General features: G+C 38.3%; 1 protein-coding gene across 2 annotated transcripts in view; it reads right to left on the reverse strand.

Annotated features, from left to right (window-relative positions):
- Positions 1-1,280: 1,280 nt before the first annotated feature.
- pax2b (paired box 2b) overlaps positions 1,281-24,906 on the reverse strand; it is a 33,876-nt gene continuing 10,250 nt past the window's right edge. The window contains exons 6-10 of one of the 2 annotated variants that reach the window (XM_051913781.1): positions 15,717-15,892; positions 12,017-12,131; positions 6,827-6,928; positions 4,569-4,655; positions 1,281-2,929 (exon numbers count right to left, since the gene is read on the reverse strand). In XM_051913781.1, coding sequence (XP_051769741.1) covers positions 2,811-2,929; positions 4,569-4,655; positions 6,827-6,928; positions 12,017-12,131; positions 15,717-15,892 — 599 coding nt within the window. In that variant the 3' untranslated portion in view covers positions 1,281-2,810. Of the gene's footprint in view, positions 2,949-4,568; positions 4,656-6,826; positions 6,929-12,016; positions 12,132-15,716; positions 15,893-24,906 lie in introns of both variants that reach the window. The other variant, XM_051913782.1, reaches the window with a different exon arrangement.

A 24,906-nucleotide genomic window follows, 5' to 3' on the forward strand; every position in this document is an offset into this window, starting at 1 on the left:
CAATAGCAACGTTCTGCGGTCTCGCGTACTTGGTATCCGTTATTGTGACCATCGACCAAAGTAATATTACAGTGACAAAACACTCATTATTTTCAGCAATTTAACTAAATGTTAAACGCTGTTTATGCTTGAGCGCGCTCTTTCTGCGTTGCCATGATCAAACATTATAAGCGTGTTTGGGCTTGTTGTTTAAACTCGGCTCATAAAGCGATTGGGTTTATGTAGTCATTAAAGAAACGAGTCGTGATAATTTGGTCTTACTTCCAGCATAAATCATTTGGATTTATTTCGGTTTATTATGGGCTTGTTCTTGTTCGCTGATTTTTCTTGCAAGATCTGGCAACACGAATGAGTCAAGACTCCCTGCGATTTCTTTACCACACATATGCTACGTTCACACTGCCGGTAAATGTGGCCCAAATCTGTTTTTTTTTTTGTTTTGTTTTTTGCTTCGTCTGTTTTCTCAATGACAGTGTGAACAGTATAAACCACATAGAATCTGATCTTTTTAATTCCGATTTGTGCCACTTCCAATATGTGGTACTAAATCCGATACAGGTCAGATGTTTTGTAATGCGACCGCAGTGTGAACGGTCACATCGGAATTCATGCGATTTTTACATTACTCGAGATCAACATTCGTCACGATTCTGCGCTCATGGGAGTCTATTGAAAGATTTTACATACCCAGCGTTATCAAGACAGTTGCAAATGGACAGTAGAAGGGCAGTGATGTGTCAGAACTCAACAGCTCTATAATACAAGCAAAACATGAGGGCTCGTATCATAAAAGTTTCAAAACTCTGCTCTATTTTGTCACATCATTGTCTTTATTTTTCATATTGCCTGCGCATAATTCCGCTGGCTTCCACGGCAGATCACACTATAAATAAACTCGTAATCGTTTACTTTAATGCTTTCCACAGGGTTGCCAGGTTTTCACAACAAAACCCACCCAATTGCTCCTCAAAACTAGCCCAATCACATTTCAGGGGGGTCCCACGGTAAAAATCACTTCCCGGGGGGTAAAATTCGCGTTTTTGGCGGGGCTCCCCTGGTAAAATTCGCATTCCAGGGGCTAAATATCATGTTATTTTGGGTCGATTCAACCCGCGGACATGAAAAACAACCCACGGCAACAGTGTAAAAGTAGCCCAATTCCGCGGGAGAACCACAGACTTGGCAACACTGGCCCTCCGTGTTTACTTCCGTATGACAGCACGCTGTGTGTGTTGCCAAGTCTGCGATTTTCCCGCACAATTGGGTTACTTTTTCACTGTTGCCGCAGATTGTTTTGCAACTCCGTGGGTTGAAGCAACCGCACTAATGCGATATTTAACCCTACGAAAAGCGATTGGGCTAGTTTTGGACTAGTTTTGAGAAGCAATTGAGTGGATTTTGTGGTAAAAACCTGGCAATCGCGTTTGTATCGTTCTTTTGCGCATGCAGGTCAGTTCAGAACCATGATCTGTTCACACTGGAAATCTGATATTGGCCACATTTATGACAACAATGTAAACAGCTATACAGAAAATGGAATTGAGCATTAAGGCTCGCAGTGTGAACATATGCATCTCTAATGCGTGTTAAAAAATGTCATTAAGAACTAGTTGTTCAGTTCGGTTCCGTAAACACTGTATAGAATTTCAGTAAATGCAGTTGTCACTACCTGTATTTTTCGGGAGTTAATTCGGTTGTAGAATGTGGTTGTCGCTCCCGTATTTTACTGAAGTGTGTGTACAGAACAGGATTAAGCACTAAAATCTGAACTGACAACCGAATTTAGTTGCAGTGTGTACGTGGCCTTAGTGAATCAGGTGTAAAACTATCATATCAGTGGTCGCAATTCAACTCCCTCCTGAGGATTTGATACATAATTTGATGTATGATAAACACATAAAAAAATGCATAATGAATGAAAATAATCCATGCATACTGTAGTGTCCTTGTCATTATAAAAACGACATACAAAAAATGCATCTTCGAGTATTTCCACTTATAATCAAATCTGGTCTCAGTAGTACCAGCATTGACAGCAGGTCAGTTTTCTCTGTTCGATGAAATATTTGTCCCCCGTTTCGTCTCTTTCACGTTCGTATCTGATTGTTTCTCACAGAAGTGTGCTAGCAATCTTCTGCTGGCGTTGAGAGGGAGGAGTAGGTCTGCTTTTTATTTCCATGCTGAGTTTGAGTACATACTGTATTGAGTAATAGTGAGTGGAGCATCAAGTTTTGAGTCCGTGTGAGTTTTACTGTTCGTTTTGCGAAGTCCACAGACACACACACTGAGAGAGAAACCTGTTAGGAGAATCTGCTACCATGCGTTGGGAAGGTTTTCCTTGTCAGAGACTCTCCAGATGTGTTCGTATTGTAGGTATTCGTAAATAAAGTGTACATAGACATTTTTTTTACATTTGGATAGACACTGAAAAGTACATTATCAGCACACTGACAGCATCTGAAATGCTTTTACATATGAACAAGACTTTACATTTGTGATACGGCGATAGTGTTCATTGCAGTGTCTATCCAAACTAATAAAAAGAACCACTTTAAGTATGAATGCCTATGAATATAAATGAGAGGACAAAATATAAAAGTATTATAAAAGCAGATGTTAATTCCATTGTACGTTTTAAAAATCATATTTACCCTCAGTCCGTGAGATATACATTTATTGTTCATTTTTATGAGTTTTCCCTCGTCACGTGTGTGAATGGCTGAATTGTCGTTGAGATGTTTTTGTTCCTGATTGGTCTGTTCTTCATCATGTGACCACATGAAACCACTCTGTCCAATCAGCTGCACTGCTCACACTGGCAGAATATGAAGTCCGAGTCCATGGGCGTGCCGCCTAATTTGGTTTCCGTGGTAACTAGTGGCGGTCATATGCAGCGGCAGCAGTTGGGGGGGCGGAGCCTCTGGATGCACTATAATAATAGGGGGAACCTGAAAGTTAATAAGAAAGGAATGTACCATTTCAATACACCATGAAAGTGACTGCATATTTGCTTTAAGCATGATATAGTTTTGATTCCATGTATGCCAGTCCTTCACGATAATTAATAATTCCTTAATTGTTTGCAATAACTTGCAATTTTGTCTTATGCATATAACAAACTTTAGCATGATCCATGAATTCCAATCCAATCAAACTGAACTGATTAACACAGTTGTGAACACAAAGTGCTGTTTTTATTTACAGTGTTGTTTACACAAATATATTTCATATCGTTTCAGCTAATATTTGAATGTTCACAGCTAATTTTTACTGCACTGACATTAATTATGTAATGATTATTGGTGAATATTCACTGCATAATACCACAAAAAATCACAAATGAGAAAAGCTTCAGTCGATTTAGACCGGAAAATCCATAAGATCCAGGTGGGACTGTTAACTAATTTCTATCAAATAAATAACCAGTTAACCAGTTCAAGTTACTACAATTATGATTAAATTCATATGGGATCTTCTTTCAACCACTTAGCTTCCAAAACTATCTATGTATATTATGTATTACTGTTACGTTACGTTACGTTATGTAATGTTACTTAATGTTGTTACGTTATGTTATGTTATGTTACTTAATGTTGTTACTTTGTTACTTAATGTTAAGTTACTTAATGTTATGTTACGTTATGTTACTTAATGTTGTTACGTTATGTTGTTACGTTACCTTATGTTACGTTACTATGTAACATTGTTACATTGTTATGTTACGTTATGTTACTTAATGTTATGTTACGTTACGTTATGTTATGTTACATTGTTATGTTACGTTGTTACTTAATGTTATTTTACGTTATGTTGTTACGTTACCTTGCGTTACGTTACATTGTTACATTGTTACAGTTACATTGTTGTTACGTTATGTTATTTTACGTTACGTTACGTTGTTACATTACGTTGTTACATTACATTGTTACATTACATTGTTACATTACGTTACATTACATTACGTTACATTGTTACGTTATGTTATGTTACATTACATTGTTACGTTACGTTATGTTACATTGTTACATTATTACGTTATGTTATGTTATGTTACGTTAACTTACGTTATGTTACATTATGTTGTTACATTATGTTATGTTATGTTGTTATTTATAGTGCTGTAAAATCGATTAATTGCGATTTAATCTCATCTAACATAAGTTTGTGTATATATTATTATATTTACTATATATATATGATTGTGTGTGTGTGTGTGTGTGTGTGTGTGCGCGCGCACGTGTATATATACACACAGGCGTATATAATATATATATATATATATATATATATATAAATGTAATATATATATATATATATATATATATATATATATATACACACACACACACACATATTACGTAAACACAAACTTTTATGTTAGATGCAATTAACTGTGATTAATCGATTTCACAGCACTAGTTATTTTTATTTTTATTTGATCTGTATTATTTATTTGATGATAGTGATGTTTAATATTATTGTAGGAGTCTAACAACAATGATATTTTGACAGTAACTATGTTTACCATGATATATTTTTGTAAGAGACAGATGGTTGGTGACACTCACTCAGTATTGCTGGGTTGCTGAATCTCCAGGCTTCATTGTAGGTAGTGTACTGTGGATGGCTGTAGGGATTCCCTGAAAATTCACTCCCTGAAATGGCAACATACAGGCATTTTAAAATAATGCACCAGCAATTTACTGTTACTTTGGGAGTTTATGATAAAAGCTCAAACTTGTTCAGGAAATGTCAAAATGTATTCTCACTGACATCATGTCTGAAACCTATTGTGTCCTGTTGCCCTTTTTTTCTCTCCAAAGTTTCTTTTTCTATTGTGGAATTTGATTGTGCAGGAAGAAAGGCCGAGCTTTTTTGTTGGTCCAACACTGTTTCTCTTTTATGGGATAATAAAGAGGTGTTTTTATATGCTCTGGCTGAGGGATGTGCATTGAGGGCTGTCAGTAAATCTCTCTCTGAAGCAGCAGGTGTAATGGACACGTCTGCCGAGAGCTGCTGCTGCTGCTCCTATTACATGGAGCTGCTAAAAATAATGCAAGATCGAACCACATTTTACGAATTAGTTTGAGCTCAGTGATCACAAAATGCCTTTCGTCTGGAAGTCTGTTGGACCAGTTAATTCTTTAGTCAATTGAGGTTTGATGGTCAATAGTTAAAGGTTTCCTGCATTCACACACCAGTGAAATGCTATGAATGTCTGCAGGCTGTTGTAAACACTACAGGACTTCATTTATTAGTATTGGTGTCTGGTCAGTTCATAAATGTAAGTCACACTAATATTTTATTATTTGAGCTTTCATCAATGTAGAGATGTTAAAAGTGAAGTGTGATGTTTTTAATGTTAAAATACTTTATTGTGTTCCAGTTTAATGTGCATAGACAACTTAAACTCATTCAAAAGTTTGGGGTCGGCATGATTTTTTAAAAATGTTTTCATAGAAGTCTTTTTTGTTCACCAAGGCTGCAATAAGTTGTTCAAAAATACAGTAAAAACAATATTTCGAGTATTTCAACACTAGCTGCGTTTCCATTACTCTTCAAATTGCGAATTAAAAATACGCCCAATGGAAACATGTCGATTTCGCAAAAACTCCCATATATCGCGAAAAAGTTTTTACGCTCACATGAGGTGCTTTTTCAGGCAATTCGAAAAAGGAATATTGCGCAAAACTGCAATGGAAGCAGTTTTTCGGCATTTACAGGTCACCTGGTGTCCGTAAACGGTGATCATTCTTTAATTATGGCGCAATATGTTTGGACAGATGACGAGACAGAATTCTTTATTAAACTCATAAAAGACAAAAGAATTATGGGAATAAATGACAAAGAAATGCCACCAATTATCAGGACCTCGAAGCAGATAGGAGGGAGTAACACCCAGAAATACCTCATACTTGGCCGCTCCCAAGTATAAGCGGCTTTCCTTGCCATTAATTCTTGGATAACACGCATATGTCTCCTTCGATTAAAAATCATGGCTAGTGCAGTAGCTGCGATATACTTAAAGGGGACCTATAATGCCCCTTTTACAAGATGTAATGTAAGTCTCTGGTGTCCCCAGAATGTGTCTGTGAAGTTTCAGTTCAAAATACCCCACATTTGCTTGTCAAATTTGCCCCTATAAGCAAAAACACACCGTTTTTGTGTGTGTCCCTTTAAATGCAAATGAGCTGCTGCTCCCGGCCCCCTTTCCTGAAGAGGGCAGAGCTTTAACAGCTCTCGCTTTGGTTTCTCAACAACAACAAAGCTGGAGAATCTCGGGGGCGGGGTTTATGCAAATTTTAGGGTTAGTGATGTCACTAACCCGGGAAGAAGCTCGTTGTAGTCCCTTTTATAATCAACCACCCCTTTAAACTTACTAACATCCGTTGCCATGATTTTTGGAATGACTTATCGCGAGAGGAAAAATTTTAGTTTTAGTCGCATATCATCAGTTAATGAAAACGCTGTCATATCGCAATCATTTTTTTAATCAACATTTAGAAAATTCGCAAAAGTTTTGCTCAAATCTGTAATGGAAACCTGGCTAGTGACTCAACTAATAGCATGAGATTGGGTGGGACTATCTGTTTGTTTGTTTGTTTGTTTGACCAACGATAGATTGAAAAATTGACACATGGCACAAAGACAGCTTTCACAAAGCTGAATCATAATGATTACATTTGTTTTTAATGCATTTGAAGGTAAATATAAACTCCATGGCATTGTTTTTGTACTGTGCATTTAAAAAAAATAACATCTTAAGCAGTTGTGGAGCATCAACATGTTCTTGTTTTCGGTTTTGTCAGTTGCAAAAGATACTCACCAGGAACCATTCCAGCCAGTGTGGACGTGGGGTAGCTGCCCTGCCCGGTGGGTGGGACGTGAGGTGGATATCCAGGTAAGGTTGTGTTGGCCATATCCCGACCTGCACACACAAAACACAACAACACTCACTAGATGTTCCATCCATGAACAAGCTGACACTAAACTGATTGCAAATGAATTTTGAACTTGCTGTAGAAATATAGAACGGAATCCGTTTTTGGTCACGCATAGTGAGTGCAACTTCAGCAACTAAATTTGCTGAAAAGAAAAAAATTGTGTATCAAAGGATTTATTCTTGTCCTTTCGAGGTCAGAACAGAGCACAGATGTAAGCCTGGGTCATACTGACCGGCCCATACCGGCCTCCACTAAACAGTCAATGTCCCTTCTTAGCGCCGAGAAGCTCCACATTCAGAGCAGTAATTGGGACTGACGCTTGGCTGTCCTACCCAACAACGCAAAGCCCGGACCCAGCCAAGCGCTGAAGCCTGACACCCCTCACAGACTAATGTTTTTGTTCAAGAAAGGGGGGCTGTGGAGGGTTTACTGGGGACGCTGGGGGAAACTTGGCCTTCAGTTCAATTCTAATGAGCAGGACAGTGTCCATCAAAGCTCAGCAAGTGTAATCCTGTGTGGACCAGGACGGTTTGCCAATGACCAGAAATAACATGCAGGCTAAACAGCAGTTAAAAATGAACTTAAAGGGGCAGTTCACCCAAAAATGCCATCCTAGGTGTATATGACTTTCTTCTTTCAGATTAACACAATCGGAGTTATATTAAAAAAAAAAAAACAGTGATTATAGTTTATAAAGGTGTAAATATGGATATTTTTTCTTACAAAAACCCATCGTTTCACTTCAGAAGGCCTTTATTAACCCCCTGGAGCCATATGGATTACTTTTATGATTGACGGATGCGCTTTTTTGGGCTTCAAATTCTTGAGCCCCATTCACTCCCATTATAAAGCTCGGAAGAGCCAGGATATTTTTTTAATATAGCTCTGATTGTGTTTGTCTGAAAGAAGATAGTCATATACACCTAGGATGGCTTGAGGGTGAGTAAATCATGGGATACTTTTAATTTTTGGGTGAGCTAACCCTTTAAGATTGTATCTGACAAAAATGTCATTTTTTTTTAATTAATTTTTTTTTTTTTTTTTTTTTTTTTATGTGCAATTATAAAGTGGATATTGTTACTCTAAAATTTGAAATTCATGCTACTTAAGCTACAAACCATTAAATCACCGTAAATAGCCTGTAGTTAGGCTGGTTGATTAACAATGTTGGATGGATTATTAATAATAATCAATTATTTCTTGAATGTTGGTTACTTAGTGAAATGAAGGATGTGTTGAATGATGTGTGTTTGTTTCAGTTCCAGAGATATATTATGGACAACTTGTGAAATTTGCCAATTCATAATGCAGCGTTAAGTATGCATTGCATTCTCAGAAATTGCCACAAGGGGAACATTAGCATAAACTGTCTTCTTATACTGTATGTTTTCTCTTTTATGGCAGAGAAGCAGTTTGAGGAAGATCTTGCTGAGCAAATTTGTTAAAGTTAGTTAAACATTCGACATACAGTAGTGTATGAATTTATTGTTACAGCCAAAAGCATGCACGTTAAAGTGCCCCTGTTATGCTGTTTTAAAGGCTCCTAATGTTGTTTTGGAGTCTCCTAACACAGGTTTACATGCATCCAAGGTCAAAAAACACTTATATTTTCTTATATTATACAGCATCAGCTCTTTTTTCGGAGTGTCTGAAATGATTCGATAAAGGATTCAGTCTCTCTAAACCCCTCCTTTCTAACAGCCTACTATGCTCTGATTGGTCAGATGGCCCAGTCTGTTGTGATTGGTTAACTAAACACTTATTAGCATATCTGAATTTAAGCTTTTCCTCAGCACTTGATACACAGTGATATGAACATAAATGATGGCGTCGGAAGTGCATCAAAGTGGATTTGCTTTTGCAGCGCAGAAAACAGCAACTTCTCGACACGAACAACATGAACCAAAGTCTTAGCTACAACTACAGTGTTCGAGGGCGGGGCAAAGTAGACGTTGTTCACCGGCAGCCAATGAAGACCATAGGCTGGCATTATGCAAATTTGTTACAAACCTACGTAGGCAAGTAACAGGGAGTTTCATTTCAGGCAGTTCAGAATCGCTTCTTTCTTTTGGGAGACAGTAACTCCATTCATCTGCACTTTGATCTTTGAAACTTTGCAGACCTTTTACATTCACAAACAGCCATATTACACACTACATGAAAGGTAATATCCCAAAAAAGCATAATAGGGGCACTTTAAGTATGTAAAAGAAAGCCATGCTTCAATGCATTGGGAAAGCATTCAGGCTTAAGAACTGCTGCAAAATTGCACAGCTAGACTTGAGCTTTTTACCTTCCTCAAAAATCTGTCAACATACAAGAAACACACAAAGCCTATTGAATTTTCCTTAAACCGCTATGCTGAAAATCAGGGTGACCTTAGTAATATCTGAAAAAGTTGAAAGGGTTGAGTGCAAACACTTGCTTCAACATCTCTGTATTAAATTCGCCACGACAGGGACACCTTAATGTTCCAACAACGAGGCTACGGGAAACATTTGACCTCTATTTTCTACATTCAGGATGCAGCAATTTATCACCAGCCAAAAAACACGGCACCCTAATTAATTACAACTAAGCAAAGGATGTTTGGAGAGCCAAATTGCCCAAATTCCCTGGATGCACAGTGAAAGTCATTTGTTATCAAATGTGTGCTCAAAGGTTAGTTTGCTTTTTGTGAAGACGGAATAAGCATTAATTTGTGTGACTAGGAGCGTGGTGCCCTCAGGTGCGGACACGGATAGCCAGTGTGTCAGGAGAGAGAGAGAGAGAGAGGCACTATTGCTGCTTTTACGGTGACAAATTCATTGCATTTCCCAGCAGCTTTTTCCATATAACTGGACAATATTTTAGTGTGTGTGTGTATATATATATATATATATATATATATATATATATATATATATATATATATATAGTTGATTGATTAGTTTTTAATAGGACAAGCCAAGGACTTAAAAGATGTCTATCTGTGAGGTATTCACAGTTCACCAAGAACTCACATCTCCTCTGGCACAGACGGCTTCATGAATCATTCATTTTTAATAGATTATGCAAATTTCCTTGCATAAAATCAACAAGATCAATAACTGGGGGCATTTTAATTGGGGTTGGAAAACATTTTAAGGATGAGTGTAATCTGTGTTTCTTTTCCGTTAAAGAAACTATTCATCTGAACACTGGATCACAGCCTAACCATTGGAAATCATTTGAATATTTTGGTTTTGCTTCTGAATTTCTATTTGGCAAGTTTATCATGCATGTTTAAACCAGAATACATTCATATTTAGTGCTAGTTCAACCAAAAATGTTCAGTTTGTTCCATACTCATGCATTATAGTCGTATGCCCTTCTTTTAATGTGCTTTGGTGGTTTTGTCTTTTTTTTTTTTTTAAGGACAAATATGGGATTAGAAGACTAATTATGTAGAAAAGACTATGAATATTTTTCCTAAAATCTCTTTTTGTGTTCCACAGAAGAAAGAAAGTCATATGGGTATGGTTTGAGGGTCATGAAGGTGATTAAATTATGACAGATTAGCATGCTTGATTAATACGAACGACACACAAATCTGTTGTGATGTAAAACTGCCATGAAACAGATAATCAGTCTGTCAACTACAAACTCACATTCTCTCTCTCTATTGCTTTCTGTCACCAGCCAAACACACACAAACACAGTAATGGCCATAATGGCTTCCACATAATTATGTGAATTTTAATAAAAGCGGTGTGTATTTATCTTTGACCTGAAGACGATCGTAAAACTGTCAGTAAACTTCACACATTTCACATTAATAACTGGCACAACAAGCACACTATGTTTTAATTAACTGTCCCATCATTTATTATTAACAAGAGCACGCTAGCAAGCGAGCGAGAGAGAGAGATACAGAGAAACAAACACCCCACGTTCCCTGTCTGCCATGAGCAAATGATGAATTTGTTCATGTAAATGTTAATATTTGATATCGTTTTGAAGCTCAGCGCTGTGATGGAGCAGTTAAGGAACAAACGTCGTCTGTGCAACAGCTCGCTAGTCTGAAGTTGGTTTAATTATGTCCGTTATAAGACCAACATCACTTACGAGTATCTAATCTTCTAATACGTGCATGTAAATAAAACACGATTGACACATAGCAGCAGTTGAGTTCAGTTTCACTTCCAAGCATATTCAATATTCATATTCAATTGCAATATATAGACACTGGCTTTAGTTTAGATTTTAGAAAGGCTTCATTAACAGTTGCCTAAATAAATGACTAAAATAGCTATTTGACTATTGGTGAACATTAATAGGTCTATAAAAGCAACTTGCCAAAAAGCAAAGTCATTTCAGAAATGGAGCAATTTATTATTGCATTTTGTATATTGCAAAGACCAGCATAGTCAAATCTGAGCACAAACCCTCAGATTGACCAGTTTATGTCTTGTTTATGAGTTCTTTTAAATGCATTTAGTTATGACAAGGCCGCAGGATGAGAATTTGTATTCTTCATAACTTAAAGGGGACCTATTATGCCCTTTTTCAAAGCCTTGATGTTGTTTTTGGGTCTACTAGAGTAGGTTTTCATGCAACTTTTTTACATTACTTTTCCCATATTCCCCATTGTTGCAGCTCCTCTCTTCCCAGTCTGTCAGTAACGCTCTGTTTAGTTCCTGTCTCTACAAAGCCCCTCCTTCTGAAAAGCACAATTGGTCTGATTGGTCAAGCGCTTCTAGCATGTTTGGGAAATGTCCCGCCGCTCACCATAACCACGAGTTTCAACACAATACTAACTCAACCAGGCCCCGCCCCTTTATTTTGCAAAATATGAGGAATATTGTGACCGGAAGAAAACTCAAGACTACAATGGAGGCGTTTCAGTTAGTTCAGGAACAGTGACACTGATATAGAGAATAACTCCCGCTGGAGGGACTTTGGAGCAACTTTTTCAAGCTCAAACAGCAACATTACACACTAAAGAAAGATGTGATGTAAAAAAGCATTATAGGTCCCCTTTAATTAGCCATTTGAGCTTAATGAGGGGTAAATTGTCATTAAGGTTGGTGACATGGATCATGTGATCTTACCTACAGGGTAGCTCTGTGACACGCTGGCGCCCAGGTCAGAGGTCGTGCTGGAGGATAAACTGGGCTTGACTTCGTCCAGGCCTGTGTTTAATGCAGGGAGGCTGTACTCACTCGCCTGCAGATCAAGAACATCAAGATCATGTCAACATCGCTCAACCCAAACACTGTATGTACCAGCCTTTATTACGTTAATGACAGACATTCAAACACGTTCCTCTGTAAATGAATGTTCTTCCCTCTTTCAAATCAAACTAAAAACTCACTCAGCTTATGCTTTCTCCCTCATTTGACAAGACAACATTTCTAATTATTCATGTAATATTTTTATTTGAATTTATTTCAGCTTTATTTCAATTAACAAAAATGTTTTTAATAGTTTTAGTTAATGATAATAACCTGGCAACCTCTCACAGCTTCCTAGAATATTTGTTAGCATCCTTATAAAATAGGGGATAAAATCATTTTGCAACAAGCCATCTTTGGAGATGATTGCATTTCCCATGGGCGAAATACATGTAACAATTTCTGAGATTAAAAATGATGATATACAGTATGCTGATGTTATGAATATAAATTAAGGCCTTACTGATTAGTTCACTTCGTTCTATAAATAAGATCATTGTGAAGTTTTAGCATTTGCTAGTTGGAAGGCCTTCAGAAATGACATCGATAAGATTTATGATTTTCACAACCCCCTTCCATCACAGACCTGCTCCTCAGACCGTGTCAGCAGATGGGGGGATTTTTTTCTTAAACTCTTTTGTTATTTAATGAGATGAGACTTCCGGCGTCTGCATGTTGAGAATGTGTGTGTGTGTCACAGGGGAGGCCCCTGACCCCAGCCATGTCTGTCTCTATCACAGATAAACTCTAATTGTGGGCTACAACTGTTTGTGGCGGCCCTGCCTGATGTTTGGCTCTTTTCGGTGGAGGTCGTGGAGCAGAACAGGGCTTTTCTCATGCAGATGGAGGGGAGAGTGAAAAGGATGAGCACATGGCTGGCAGAAGTGTGGGAGGAGAGCCTGTCACATTTAGCATCTCCAGAATGGCTTTTTAATGCCTCTAAACACAACCAAAGCACTGGCTCTGTTCCAAAACCTAGTGAGCTGCCTATGTAGGCAGCGCTTTGAACATCATAGGCACACTCCGGAAAGCAAAGTCTGCTCCAAAAGGTAAGATGCATTCTTTTGGCCAAATTTGAAGGCAGATATATATACATGCTCTGCACTGAGCTCAGTGAAGAGTGTGTGTGTGTGTGTATATATATATATATATATATATATATATATATATATATATATAAGACAAGATTTCTCGTTGAGGCGAAAAGCTGTCTCGTGGTATTGCCATGATGGAGTGTGAGGGTAAAATTAGGATAGAATATACCACCGCTACATTTACATTACTCCTCCACTGTCCTTTTGATTTTAGAAATAATATAGAAATAAAAACCATTTAATTCAGTTGGATAACGGTCACTTCAATTCCATCCAGCTCATCCAACACGAGCAGCAGAGTTGTACGTAGTTCAGCAGGAATCAGAGTTCATTGATCACGTGACGAGAGAAAGTGACGAGATGACTGACAAGACCATGGTGGAGGATTCGTTGCACAACAGAGCCTAAAAGCGTCTGACAAATGTCTGATTTTACAGAATGTGCGGTCAGAACCGGCGCTCCCTATTTACACAGTACCCGTGATCGCAAAATTGAAAGCAAAAGTAAAACGCGAACGCGCATTCAAACGCGATTTCAATACCCCGCAGCATATATATATTGCAACACTGATGTAAGCTATTTTCTGTGAATGTCAGAGAATTCCAATTCATTAGTCACAATAGGTAAATAACCAGAAGTATTAAAAGGTGCAGTCAATGGTAAAACTAGGCAAGCCAAAACAAGCCTATACAAAACAGTGTGGTTATGAATATGATTATCATGGGGGGGTGGGGGGATTCAAAACACATTTTACTTTCGTAATGTGACGTATTTAAAAATGTAAACAGTATATTCAACAACAAAAAAATATATCCATGGAGAAACACACTTCACATGAAGTGTGCTATTTGTTTGATACACTAAATTGTAAACACTGAAAGTGTTCCAAACTCCATTGCAGTGAGTGTGCATCCTTAAAAGACGGCTACCTGAGTAGGCAGTAGACAGCAAGGCTTAGTTTTGGAACAAAGCCACTAATAGCCCGACATAGAGAGAAAGAGACAGAAATAGAACGGTGGTCTGGTATTGCGAAGGAGAAAAAAAAAAAAGAAGGTCTATGAAGGGAGAAAATAGTCTGATTAATATTGCTTTAAATTAAAACTGATTTTTCTAGAGCGTTTCGTTCGTCCATTTTTCCTTCAAAGGCTTTCCGTGTTTCCTTGGTCTTTTTTTCCTCCTTTTTAATACCCTCTTTGACGGCCTTTGTGATTGCGAGTCATTTCCAATTCATTTCGGTATTGATCTTGCAGTGAAAATCAGTTTTGTAATTAGCTGCAAATTAGGCCTTCTTCTGGAGGTGAGTGCTGTCGGCCTGATTAATCGCTGGAGTAATGTCTCCCGATCGCACCCAAATTAAAATGAACTCAATTAGGCTGTTCCCTTTGCTTTATGGCTGCGACTCGCTCTTTCGGGGAGAGAAATTAATCGTCACTTGTTGTTTAGTAGTCTAATGAAAGTAAATAAAGGTTATCCATTATAATAAATCCAACACTTTTAATACGAAATTGTACATAAAGGGTTTCATATGGTGCTGTTTGTGTGTGTGTTAATTGCTAACATTGTTCTTTTGTGAGTGTTTTGCCACATTTAGATTTTGTAAACAGCTCTGAAGGAACCTTACAGGAAATGACATCATTTCTCATGTGCTCATGTTGTCTATGGCCAGTGAGTGGGCGGTAGCTCATCTCATGTTGTTTTTCCTAAGAATGTATTTTTATTTCCATCAGAAAATCAATAAACAGAGGGAGTTCTGCTCTTTGATCCTCAATGCATCACTGCAACGCTAGCAAATTACTGATAAACAACACATATATTTACACACACACACACACACACACACACACACACACACACACACACACAACCACACAACCACACAACCACACAAACACACAAACACACACACACACACACACACACACACACACACACACACACACACACACACAACCAGACATAAAAGTATAACCAAAATAGATTTGGGAGCATCCCTAAAATACTGTAGTATATATATCTCATGGTATTAGTATCTGATACCTATGGAAGCTTGTTTCCGCCACTAAATAAAAAAAATAAAAAAGGTAATTGTGACTTTTTATCTCACAATTCTGACTTTTTTTTCTCACAATTGCAAGATTTAAACTCGCAATTGCGTGTAATAAAGTCAGAATTGCGAGATATAAAGTTGCAATTCTTACTTTTTTCGCAATTCTGACTTTATTACTCACAATTGCGAGTTTATATCTCACAATTCTGAGAAAAATAGTCAGAATTGTGAGATATAAACTTGCAATTGTGAGAAAAAAGTTATAATTGTGAGATATAAACTCACAATTACCTTTTTTATTTTTTATTTTATGGCTTCTACAGATACCATCATTGTACCGTATTACTGCCACTGTATTTTTTGTATAAATAAGTCTAAATATCAATATGTTTAGTTTCAGCTGCACACAGAGAATGCAGAAGGTAACGTCACTCACCTGCTCCGGTTTGACATGTTCAGAAGTGGGAAAGACGTCGGGGAATGCCGGCCTCTCGAACACTCGGTCCAGGGCCTCTAACTGCTGCTGGGTGAAGGCATCGGCTCGCAGATGTTTCCTCAGGCTCTCCACGCTGCCCTGAGAATCACTGCTCTGCGCTGAACCCTCAGAACCATCTACAGACACAGAAGAAACTGCTTTCTACTCCTCTGGGGTGAGAGAGCAACATTCTAAAACAACCACTGCATGCTGTTAAGAATATTCTAGAACCTTAATATTCTAGAATCTATAAGCCAAATGAGAGAAAATCATTTAAAAGGGTCCTTGATTATGATTTCACTTTTTTAACTTTAGTTAGTGTGTAATGTTGCTGTTTGAGCATAAACAACATCTGCAAAGTTACAACGCTCAAAGTTCAATGCAAAGGGAGATATTTTCTTTTACAGAAATCGCTTTTTAAGGACTACAACAAACGGCTGGTAGGGACTACAACGAGCTTCTATCTGGGTTGGTGACATCACAAACCCCAAAATTTACATAAACCCTGCCCCCGAGAACACACAACAAAGGGGGTGAGGCCATGCTGGGCTGCTTTAGAGAAGAGGAAGAGTTGTTGTAGTAGAGTGTTGTTGACATGCCGTCATTTTACACCAGACTGCTTCACAAACAAGGGTCAATTTAACGCTGGATTTGCACAAAAGATTAACGTGACGACACATGCTAGTTGATGAGTTGAATCAACTCCACAGCAACTACATAAATTTATCCACTAACCATTCAGAAATGTCCAGTTTCATTCTAAAAGTTGTAATGTCTTCCTGAGTCTCTCCATCAGTGTCGACTCCGGTTTGAACAATGTAAGGCTGAACACCGTTACTGACAATCCTCATTTTGGCTGCGTGAGATTCTCCAGCTTTGTTGTTGTTGAGCAACCGAAGCGCAAGCTGTTAAAGCTCCGCCCTCTTCTGGAAAGGGGTCCGGGAGCAGCAGCTCATTTGCATTTAAAGGGACACACACACAACAAAACACTGTGTTTTTGCTCACACCCAAATAGGGGCAAATTTGACAAGCTATAATAAATGATCTGTGGGGTATTTTGAGCTGAAACTTCACAGACACATTCTGAAGAATTATATTACATCTTGTGAAAGGGGGCATTATAGGTCCCCTTGAAACATCCAAAGAAATATCATGTTTGTAGTAATGCACTTACAATAGATGTCAATGGGGCAAAGCCTTCTGGGAGGATTAAAAGCAGAAATTTGCAATTTATATTTTTGTTAAAGAACTTATATTCTTTAGTTCAGAATCGATTCTTTCTTTTAGGAAACAATAACTTTTATTTGTCGTGCACTTTTATCTTTAAAACTTTGCAGACCTTTTACATTCACAAACAGCTATATTACACACTACATGAAAGGTCATACTCGAAAAATCATAATAGGGACACCTTTAAATTGTCTTTTTAGCGTTAGTTCTACATATTTTAGGTGGATGAACATCTCAATGGCAGTTACTTGAAATCTGCCATCTTTGGTCATGGGAGTAAACAACATGTCTTTGCATGTATCATGCAAAAGTTACTAGGTTTACCCAGTTTAGATGGTCATAACCGCAGCTGGATATAACTTTAAACAGACAAGGCTAGAATGAGGCTATGCTGTCAGAAATTATGTCTTAAATGATTAAATTCATTTAAAGCTCTATTAATATTACTACATGGTTATGTAATATATAAATAATTTTAAATTGATTTTCCAGCCCCCAAAAACCCTACTTTCATATTAGCTGAATGTGTGTTTACATGCACACTGCATTGCACGCTCATCTCTCCTGTTTTCTCCAGGCGTGTGCAAGGCTGATTTGATTTCGCCAAAACCTCTTTACTCTGAACCTGACACACACTTGAAGAAAACCTCTGCTATTATTGTTCAATCTCTTTACCGGTTAAACAACGCTCTACAAACACAGCAGCACTTTCTCTTGGTTTTCCTCTGACCTGATTACCCTTGTGCTGAGTAAAAGACTCTCTCACACCTTCCTTCCTCTCTTTCTTTTCTCCTTTTCACCCTGCCAAACCGCTTTAGAGCTCCTTTAAATATCTTCACATCCTGCCTTCTCTGGAAAGTCGTGTCTCCCTTACAAATCTGTCACTCTGCATTCGCAGCATATTATGTTCTCGGTGCGGCCCACAGGCACCGTGATGTATGACATGCTCTGCCTGTATTGATTGACCCAACTTAGAGAGAGAGTGGATGAGAGTTAGAGAGATGACCTGAGAAAAAGAACAACTCTTAGTTTTGACACATGGGATAAAACGTTTATAATAAAATATTATTTAATAATATATTAGTTCCACCACATCCCAGAGCTGCTCTATTCACTCTCAAAAATGCTGGGTTAAAAATGGACAAACCCAGCGATTGGGTTGTTTAAACGATATAAACGAATATCATTGAACATGTTTTTAAATACAAATCCTTTTTTCCCCTGTTTTATAGCCTGTTTTGCTCAAGAATCAGTGAGAAGAGAGATGAGGGGATAAATGCAGAGGGGATGAAAGAGAAAGAGAGAGGGACGGATGGATGGATGGAGTGATAGAGGCTCAGGCTGGAATGAAGTCTTGATGAGTATCCTGTCCCAGCTCATCGTGTCGGTAATACTCTTCTTGATCGCACATTTTTCACTGCCGCTGAATTCAATTGATCAATCATGTCTGTCTGATGGCACCATTTCAGCTGGTTATTACCACTGCGCTTGTCACGGTGACCTTTTCTTTCTGCACAGCGTGGGTTTTCACACACATACACTGGACACTTGCTCTGTGTGTGTGTGTGTATCCAAGTAGATTTTTCTGAAGCTTGCAAAACTTGACACTACATTGCTAGAATTTTGTGGATGGTTGCTGAGGTTATTAAGGTCAAGTTACTATGGGATTCTGAGTGGTTTTTAGTGCGTTGCTATGTTGTTGCTAGGGTGTTCTGAATAGTTGCTAAGGCATTGTTATGCTGTATTTAGGGTGTTATGGATGGTTGTTAACCTGTTGCTATGTGATTACCAGGATATTTAGTGGGCAATGCATTGCTATATGATTGATTAGGTGATCTAGGTGGTTGTTAGGGTATTGCTATGCTGTTGCTAGGGTGTTCTGAATAGTTTCTAGGGCATTGCTATGCTGTTTGTAGAGTGTTCAGGGTAGTTTTAACCTGATGATTTGTTATTGCTAGGGTATTTTGTGGGAAATGCATTGCTATACGATTGATTAGGTGATCTAGGCAGTTGTTAGGGTGTTGCTATGCTGTTGCTAGGGTGTTCTGAATAGTTGCTAGGACATTATGTCATATATAGGGTGTTCTGGGTGGTTGTTTACCTGTTGCTATGTGATTATTAGGGTATTTAGTGGGCAATGCATTGCTATACGATTGATTAGGTGATCTAGGCGGTTGTTAAGGTGTTGCTATGCTGCTGCTAGGATATTCTGAATAGTTTCTAGTGCATTATGTTGTTTTTAGAGTGTTTAGGGTAGTTTTAACCTGATGCTATGTTATTGCTAGGGTATTTAGTAGGCAATGCATTGCTATACGATTGATTGGGTGATATAGGTGGTTGTTAGGGTGTTGCTATGCTGTTGCTAGGGAGTTCTGAATAGTTGCTAGGGCCTTATGTCATTTATAGGATGTTCTGGGTGGTTGTTTACCTGTTGCTATGTGATTATTAGGGTATTTAGTGGGCAATGCATTGCTATACAATTGATTAGGTGATCTAGGCGGTTGTTAGGGTGTTGCTATGCTGTTTCTAGGGTGTTCTGAATAGTTGCTAGGGCGTTATGTCATGTCGTTTATAGGGTGGTCTGGTTGGTTATTTACCTGTTGCTATGTGATTGCTAGGGTATTTAGTGGGCAATGTATTGCTATACAATTGATTAGGTGATCTAGGTGGTTGTTAGGGTGTTGCTATGCTGTTCTGAATAGTTTCTAGGGCATTGTTATGACGTTTGTAGGGTGTTTGTAACATGTTACTATGTGATTTTGTGGTTAATGCATTGCTAGTATGTATATGATTGAGTGGGCGATCTAGATGGTTGTTAAGGCATTGCTATGCTGTTGCTAGGGTGTTCTTCGTGGTTGCTATAGTATTGAATTTTGTTTCTAGGCTGTTTGCAAAGACAGTTGCTAAGATGTTCAGTTTTTTTTTCTCTCATAGAAAACACAAGAGTTCACCTTCAGTTCTTTGAGCAATAATAATAGTGATGCTCGACTTAGCCATGTGTTTTTCCCACTTCAGCCTGTTAAAGCTGCATGTTTCTGAGCAGGCGCTCTGTTTGGACAGCTCCCATGGGGGTCCTTGAGGTGGAGTGGGTATTTGCTGTATTGGGCGCAGGGGCAAATGAAGTCATTAATTAGGTGCCATTAGGGAGCCTGGGCCACAAACCTGATCAATACAACTGCATTTGTCATTCACACCAGTGACAACAGCTTCCCACTCGCTGGATGAGCAACACACACATGTGCGCCCATTACTGCTCCGGCTTGCTGTGGCGTTTTGGCAGGAGCAATGAACGTAACGCTTCAACTGCTTAGAGAAAATCGACTACTGAATCCACACGTGACTCTTACTGTGACCAGGAAACCAACATCTTTACATTACAGATAAAAGAACTGAAACTATATAGCAAAAACTGAACAAAAATATTATAAGAGCAGAAAAGTATAAAAGTAGTGAGAAGAATCAGACCCAACAATTATTGGCTAGAAATCTTACCTTCTACAGCAGCTTTCAAATCTAATTTGTCCACATATGCAGAAGTGCAAATGAGATTTCATATGACTATTAAGAGACTTGAGCTCAGCCTGTATTATGGCGATATACTGCGTTTTGTGTCTCAAAGAATAAAGACATACACATTTGCAACAACATGCAGTGGGTGAGTAAATGAGAGAATTTTCATTTTTGCATTTACTACTGCTTTACTCCCCAATTTTGCCCTGTTTATTCTATCTCTTAAGTTACCAAAGTAAAGTGCGCAGTTTAGTTTCTTTTTTCGGTCACACAATGATTCAGTGTTTTGTCCCATTCGTGCTTATGTAATGCCTTTCACCTGGAGCCTCTGGCACCGGCTTTGAGGCGCTGCTGCACAGTTGCGATGTGTGCTGCCCTGCTGCTGTGGTATTGATCTGCGACTGAGTGGAGCGGATTCCTTTTGACGTGAGTCAGTATTAAGACTGAGGTAACGAGGGAGCCCGCTCTATCAGAGCAGATAAGCAACTCCATAACGCCGCAGGATTCACACCCACAGGGCCTGACCCCATGGGAAAGAGAGAGAGAAATACTGTGTCTGCACTAGAGATTTTCACGTTTCGCTTTAGGAACCAGACTTTACATGACTTTCAAGTGCAGAACCAACACAGATCCAAAACTGTTTATTTTATGAAAGCAAACTAGGCCTGGTACCAATTTGCATACTTATACTATAGACTTGAAGTGTGTACTTCCCATATTTTGAGTGTGCAATAAGACCGTATGCAGGGATAAAGACACTTTCATGTACCGTATGCATGTTGGCATCTAGAGAAATTTATTACATGCTCTCTAAGTTTCAGCCTCACTTTTAAATATGAAAAAGAACAAAGTTTTCCTCTTCCAGTGGATTACCGTTGGCCTAAAACGTTTGTACCACCAGAAAGGTTATATAATCCAGATCCTTTAGCATGCTGTTTTCAATGTGCTATAATTGGAGCATGTTAATTTTCATCTTGCATACTTATTTAGGATGGATAGTATGTGAATTTTACCTCTCCTGTTATAATGAACTTGCACTGTAGACAGATTTTTTTGCTAATAACAGGACTGTTCTGGTTTCGTCACCTTGCATCAAACACATTTTGTGTACTATACTAGTGTTTTACATTTAGTTTATATAAAGACTTGTGTCTTTATATAAACTAAACTAAAGTGTAAAATATCCTATGTAGAAAAATAAAACTAATATACACTGGATTAAAAACAGCAAATTTTGGAAATAACATTAGAATAATATTTTGGAAAATTACCAAGTTCATCATGATAACCATAGTTTTCATTAAAAAAATATCAGTGTTTTCTCAGTTATTCTTACTACAATACAAGTGTGGTAATGCAGCATTATAAGCTTCTATATGAAGGACATCATATTAATGCATTTTTTGGTTGTTTATTTGTTAAAGGGGACCTATTATGCCCCTTTTACAAGATGTAATATAAGTCTCTGGTGTCCCCAGAATGTGTCTGTGAAGTTTCAGCTCAAAATCCCCCACAGATCATTTATTATAACTTGTCAAATTTGCCCCTATTGTGTGGGCGTTTTTGTGTGTGTCCCTTTAAATGCAAATGAGCTGCTGCTCCCGGCTCCTTTCCAGAAGAGGGCGGAGCTTTAACAGCTCGCGCTTCGGTTGCTCAACAACAACAAAGCTGGAGAATCTCACGCAGCCAAAATGAGGATTGTCAGTAACGGTGTTCAGCCTTACATTGTTCAAACCGGAGTCGACACTGATGGAGAGACTCAGGAAGAAGTTACAACTTTTAGACGTTTCTGAATGGTTAGTGGATAAATTTATGTAGTTGCTGTGGAGTTGATTCAACTCATCGACTAGCATGTGCCGTCATGTTTATCTTTTGTGCAAATCCAGCGTTGAACTGACCCTCGTTTGTGAAGCAGTCCGGCGTAAAATGACGGCATGACAACAACACTCTACTACAACAACTCTTCCTCTTCTCTAAAGCATTGAACTTTGAGCGTCGTAACTTTGCAGATGTTGTTTATGCTCAAACAGCAACATTACACACTAACTAAAGTTAAAAAACTGAAATCATAATCAAGGACCACTTTAATATCTTATTTATAGGATTCTCTAGCCTCAACACTATAGTATATGAAATCCGAGCCATCATGTTCATGACAATAATCATTGCAAAGTGGAATTTTACAACTAAAAATTAAACATGCATAAACACAAGACAGTCAGGTTAATGTTAAAACGTAAGCACAATTTAAGCATAAACTGCACAGCACCAGTGGTGTCTTGGGTTGGCCGGCGTAAAACTGCTCTCATCTTTTTAATGGTCTGCTCTTATGAGACAGCTGTAGAGGGGGGTGCTGGGATGTGTGGATGTTAGATGTTAATTTGTGCCGTAATAGCTTTTCTCGGCGGAATTGCAAATTCTCTTAAATGTCACTTGCAGCTTCGCAGCTCAGACAGCCAGAGTCCGTGTGGATACTAGCGCTGTCTCTCTCTCTCTCACTCTCTCTCTCTCTCTCTCTCTGTATCGTGCTACTTTTAATTTGCAGTAATACAGTAGCGCTGTCAGATTAATGGCTGGTGTGACACCTGTGTCCCCGCGGCCTGCTCTCTCAGCTCCGCCATGTACATAACGCGTGTCACAGCGCATTATCTCTGTGCTCGGCTCGTAATGGGCCCTGCGTCTGAGGTTGCTGCTGACTCCAAACGTACTGTAAGAAGCTGTTGGCCTCTCTTGGCATGCGTGCCGCCACAACCGGGGCACAAAAAAACACCCTGCTTTTACCACTGAGATCTATTATGTTGCATCTGACAGCACGCCGTTTAAAATCTCACAGTGGTTTTCTAAGAAAGTAGTTGTTTGTGTTTGTGTGGTGTTTTAAGAAACTGTTCAAAGCACCCAGTGAAATCAAAATTGACTACTTTCTTAATGCACATTCATGCATATGTTTTGCTGTTTGACGAGGAAAAAAACATCACTTCATCAGAGTAAAATGCACTGTATAAAATGATTTTTGGAGAACGATTTACTGTTTCGATCTTTCCACTTCGAAATGCCATGTTTAATTCTGTGTTAATTGCTGTTCCTTTGTAATTATTTATGAAATTTATTAGCTGTTTCTGAGTGAAAACTGTTGCAAAGTAAATCCTAAGTATTTACAGTGCATTTTACCTCCATAATGTGAAAACTAGGAAAAATACATCACATTATGGAAGTAAAATGCACTGTAAATTGCACAGTTTTTGACAAAAAAAAAAAAAAAAAAGAATTTCGAAGTTTTAAATAAAATGATAAAAAGCTTATTGGAGTATGTTTTACAAGAAAATACTATTTGAGTTTTACTACTTCAAAATTTCACATTTAATTCAATGTTACTTGCCATTTCTTTGTAATTATTTACTCAATTCATTTACTCATTTGTTTACAGCGTAGAAACAATTTGGTCAAAAATTGCTAGTAAATTTCACAAATAATTACAAATAAATAGCAAATAAACATGAAATTTTAAAGTAGAAATACTGAAATAGTGTTTATATATATATATATATATATATATATATATATATATATATATTATTATTATTATTTTTTAAATGTACTTCAATAATGTTTGTTTTGTGTACAACTAAAAAAATCTCTTTTTTTCAGTGTATTATGGGATTTTACATTCAATTTACTAGATTTTGCTGCAGGGAAGACATTGTTTTAAAAGCATCGTTATCAGGCAACCGTGCGTGCGCACGTGCAGGTTCGTCTGGCAAAGATAAAGTACACCTATTCTGGATTCCAGGTGTCTACAGTCCGTGAGCTATGTGTGTGTGTGTGTGCATCGCATGACCGTTTGTGAAGTTATACATAACATACACTGCCCTCCTCCTCTCTTCTTTCTCTCTCCTCCACCTCTTCATCCCCAGCGCTTAAATCAAGAAAATGGCCACGCATCAAGAGGATCATTTGGGCCAGAGAACAGCCCCCAAAACAATCAATCATCTTAAAGACACGCACACTCCGACACAAGCAGATCTGAAGTCTCCCATCATTTCCTCCACTGCTGATGTCACCCCTGCGCCCTTGCAGCATCTGACAGCAAGAAAACCAATGAGCCCCAATGCAACACAAATGACTGCAAGTGTACCGCGCTCTAATCACAAGAACGACTCGTTCTGTGTGCGGTGGATCACGTGGACACTGAATGCGAAACACACCGTATCAGTTACATGTCGAGAAATGGCAGTTGCACAGTTGGCACACGACCTGCATGCTGCTATCTTTGCTTTGTTTTTTAGCTAATCACCTATTACCATAGTAAAATCTCTCTATAGCCACAGGAAAATGATGTCATGATAATGCACACAGCATACAAAACCGGCAGTAGCGAAGATTGTGAGCTGTGACGTCAAAGTCAGGAGACAGG

This window comes from Ctenopharyngodon idella, chromosome 12 (genome assembly GCF_019924925.1).
Source record: "Ctenopharyngodon idella isolate HZGC_01 chromosome 12, HZGC01, whole genome shotgun sequence".
NCBI classification, from domain to species: Eukaryota; Metazoa; Chordata; class Actinopteri; order Cypriniformes; family Xenocyprididae; genus Ctenopharyngodon; species Ctenopharyngodon idella.